The sequence below is a fragment of the Muntiacus reevesi genome, chromosome 7, assembly GCF_963930625.1.
Source record: "Muntiacus reevesi chromosome 7, mMunRee1.1, whole genome shotgun sequence".
Taxonomy (NCBI): domain Eukaryota; kingdom Metazoa; phylum Chordata; class Mammalia; order Artiodactyla; family Cervidae; genus Muntiacus; species Muntiacus reevesi.
In genome coordinates, this window is record NC_089255.1 from 26869548 (window position 1) to 26873847 (window position 4300).

Sequence of the window (4300 nt, forward strand, 5' to 3'; positions counted from 1 at the left end):
TTGCTCCATGTCCAGTTCTAACTGTTGCTTTCTGACCTGCATACAGGTTTCTCAAGAGGCAGGTCAAGTGGTCTGGTATTCCCATCTTTTTCAGAATTTTCCACAGTTTATGGTGATCCACACAGTCCAAGGCTTTGGCGTAGTCAATATAGCAGAAATAGATGTTTTTCTGAAACTCTCTTGCGTTTTCAATGATCCAGTTGATGTTGGCAATTTGATCTCTGGTTCCTCTGCCTTTTCTAAAACCAGCTTGAACATCTGGAAGTTCACGGTTCACATATTGCTGAAGCCTGGCTTGGAGAATTTTGAGCATTACTTTACTATCGTGTGAGATGAGTGCAATTGTGTGGTAGTTTGTGCCCTAAAACTCCGGGAGTTGGTGATGGACAGGGAGGCCTGGTGTGCTGTGATTCATGGGGTTGTAGAGAGTCGGACATGACTGAGCAACTGAACTGAACTGAAGAACTGTCCTTCTGATGGATAAAGTTTTTGACCTGTTCTTCTACATTTAATTAGCTTCTTTATTTAATCAGAGGACTGTTCCCATCCAAAAATTCATAAAATGTTGTTTTCAATTTTGAGCTCAGTATAATGTTAAGATTTCAACACTGCACCTGAGAAGAATTTATCTGCTCTCTTACACCTAAATTTTAAGTTCTTCTTTCTAGAAGTTCTTATTCATTTCTTCTTCTGGTCACATTAGAAATGAACTAAATGGAGGAAGCAAACCAGTCCGTGGTATCTGAGTTCATTTTTCATGGACTCTGTGAGTCAAGGGAGCTCCAGAAATTCCTCTTACTGCCATTTTCTGCACTCTACCTGATGACCGTCCTGGGAAACCTTTTCGTCGTGCTCTTAATCATCACTGACTCTCATCTCCATTCCCCAATGTACTTCCTCTTAGCCAATCTCTCATTTGTTGACTTCTGCCTTTCCTCAGTGACCACTCCTAAACTGACCACAGACTTCCTAAACGATAAGAAAACCATCTCCTTTGGGGGCTGCATGAGCCAAATCCTCTGTGTACATTTCTTTGGAGGGGGTGAGATGGTACTGCTTGTGACAATGGCCTATGACCGTTATGTAGCCATCTGCAAGCCACTTCATTACTCCAGCATCATGGGCAGACAGAAGTGCATCTGGCTAGTACTGACATCATGGATCATTGGCTTTGTGCATGCCACAAGTCAACTAGCTATGATTTTAGATCTTCCCTTCTGTGGACCCAGAATAGTGGACAGTTTTTTCTGTGATATCCCTCTGGTGATCAAACTGGCCTGCACGGATACTCATACTCTGAGACAGTTGATAAATGCTGACAGTGCAGTCTTGGCTACAACTTGCTTCATTCTCTTGCTGATCTCTTACACCTACATCCTGGTGACTGTCCGTCTTCGTTCCAAGAATGGGGCATCAAAGGCACTCTCTACCTGTACTTCCCACATCACAGTGGTGGTGCTGTTCTTTGTACCCTGCATCTTTATCTATCTGTGGCCACCTAGCATCACTTGGGTAGATAAGTTTCTTGCTGTATTTTACACAGTAATCACACCTCTCTTGAACCCAGCCATTTATACACTGAGAAATAAAGAGATTAAGAATGCCATAAAGAGACTGATACATTAGCACATGGATTCAAGGTGTAATTTTTAGATCGTTCATGTAATTAGCAATTCCACCGTGTGCTCCCCAATTTGGACATATTCTGATCTATAAACTGAACTGGAAATATGCTGTATCCATAAGCTGTACATATTCCCAAATTTATGCAGTGATTTATTCCACTAAGAAAATATATTAAAATGCAACACTAAAATTCTTACCATTTGAAGGAAATAAAATTTTTCATAAATAATTCTTTGTATAGGATAAAAACTTACCCAGTGATAACAATAATGATAATGACAGTTTTAAAATAATAATAATTTCCAGAATTTACTAAATATCACCTAATTTCCCCAAACCATTCTAAGCACTTTGTATATTACTAAACCACTTTCAGTAGTTTATCATTCTCATTTCTAAAAACACATGATTTATCCACTCTTACTTAGCTACAGAATATACTAAAGATATTTGAGTGGTCTGCTTCCAGTTAGAAAAATAAATAAATGATTCAAACCATAATACATTACACTTGCATTCCACAACATAATCCTTAAAGTTTCCATCTTCAAGTGTTAAATCTTGATTTAAAGGTAAAAGTTTCCCTCAAAATTTTCCTCTTAAATTATACATGGAGAAGTGTTTACAAAACATTATTTCTTATGTTAATAAATGACTTTTATGATTATTGTTTTTCCATACATTAAAGAACTAATAATTCATTGCTTCAAAGCAAGATTATGTAAGATGATGAGGAAAATGCCCAAAAAATAAATTTATTAAAAAAATATGGAAACTTCCTGTACATGAATAAAAATGATAAACAAGCCAATGGGGCTTAGAGACTAGGCGAACAATTTGAAGAAATATTTATTTCACTGACTACACACTCAACATTTTTAGTAAGCTGAGAAATGCAAATTAAGATCATTATGAAATACCATCTTGCTCTATTAAATGGGCAAGATATCTAATGATAACAGTAAAAACAATTTTTTTCTTAGCTTCCACTGAAGCTTTTATTTTTTAAATTATAAAAGTATGATAACACATTTATAGGAGACTTGGAAAATAGAGGACAAAATTACATATAGTTCAACTATATGTTACAGTTATTTTTAAGTGGATAAATTAAGAGTTTTAATTGGAGTTTCAATATAAAACTCTCAAAAATTAACAGAATAAATAGAAAGTAGACTGATATAGTAGACCTGAAAAGCACATAAAACAATCCATCATAATTAAGATTTGTACAATTTTCACACAACAGCAGGATAAAAATTCTATTCAAATTCCCATAGACTATAAACCAGGAACTACAGGAACATATCCAGGAACATAAAACAAGGTGAAAAAATTTCATAATCTAAAGATATTAAAATCATACTGAGTCTGTTCTCTTATTACTGTGGAATTATGTTAGAAATCAATATCGAAAGATATTTTAAAATAACCCATATATTTTCAAGTGTAATGTGACATTTACTAAGAGAGATCTTTGACTTAGCCATTGAAAACTTCAATTACGTTAAAAGACTGAAAACCCAGAGGGTGATTGCAGAGAAGAAAGCATTTAAATGAGAGATTAATATCAAAATGAGAAATTAATATTAAAGATCTTTAAAAACTCCATGTATTTGGAAGTTAAATGTCTACTTTTAATGATGGGTATATCTAAGACACCATAACAAGTACAATGAGAAAATATGTAATAGAATAAAAATGAAAAGAGAATTTATCAGAATTTGTTGCATGCAAGTGAGCTACTCAATGCAACTAAATACAATATGGAATCTTAAATAAGGTGTGCAAACAAATAATGGATACTAGCATAAAATTATGTGAAATATAAACAAAATTTGTACTTTAGTTAATATTACTGTATCCCATGTTAGTTTCCTGTTTAGTAAAAACAATTATTGTCAAGAATATGTATTCACAAAAAAGAAAATGTATGTCCTGCTAGTAAGTGTAAATTAATTTAATCACTTTGAATAACAGTCTGTCACTGTCCTGTAAAGCTGAACATGTGAATAAACAATTTGTCAGTAATGGGCTGCTAAGCGTTCCCCAATGTCCATATGCCTATTCTTCCTATTACTAACAGTACACCACCCAAGTTTTAGTTGGGCAACATAACCATCCACCTTCACAGGAGATTTTGAAATTTCTCTGACTTCAGAATATGAGAAGTGATTTATGCACCTTTTAAGCCACCGCTTTAAAGCTATCAGCTCAGGATTCATTCCTCTGACCCAGTGGCTGAGACACAGAACACCTGGAGCAGATGCCGTGCCATCAGCATGGAAGCTACAAGTTGAGAGGAGCAAAGCCAAATATTCCAGCCAGGAGATGGATGGACCCCAGAAGAAGACCGGACAACTTGAGTGGTATTGGTAATGTTCTATTTAGCATTGTATCACTGCTCATTTGTGCATTTTTTTTCATAACTTACTTATTTTGATAACTACACTTCAAATATCATATAATGCAAAGTTAGGGGAAAAACTAAAGGAAAATCTCTACAACCTTTTACAATAAACTATAACAAAACACACACACAATACAATTACTCATTCATTCACTGTAGGTTTCTAGAGAAGGTTTTACATGGCAGCCCCTGTAAAATCTATACATATATGGACACATGTATCATATTCATACATAGATAGTAAAAACTTTTTTTTTTTTAATC

The 4300-nt window shown here is 34.7% G+C and overlaps 1 protein-coding gene across 1 annotated transcript; it reads left to right on the top strand.

The window, feature by feature from the left end:
• The first annotated feature begins 714 nt into the window (after positions 1-714).
• On the top strand, positions 715-1626 carry LOC136172229 (olfactory receptor 4K15-like). The gene has a single exon (XM_065941425.1). It carries the CDS (start codon positions 715-717, stop codon positions 1624-1626), a length of 912 nt encoding a protein of 303 aa, XP_065797497.1.
• Positions 1627-4300: the final 2674 nt, after the last annotated feature.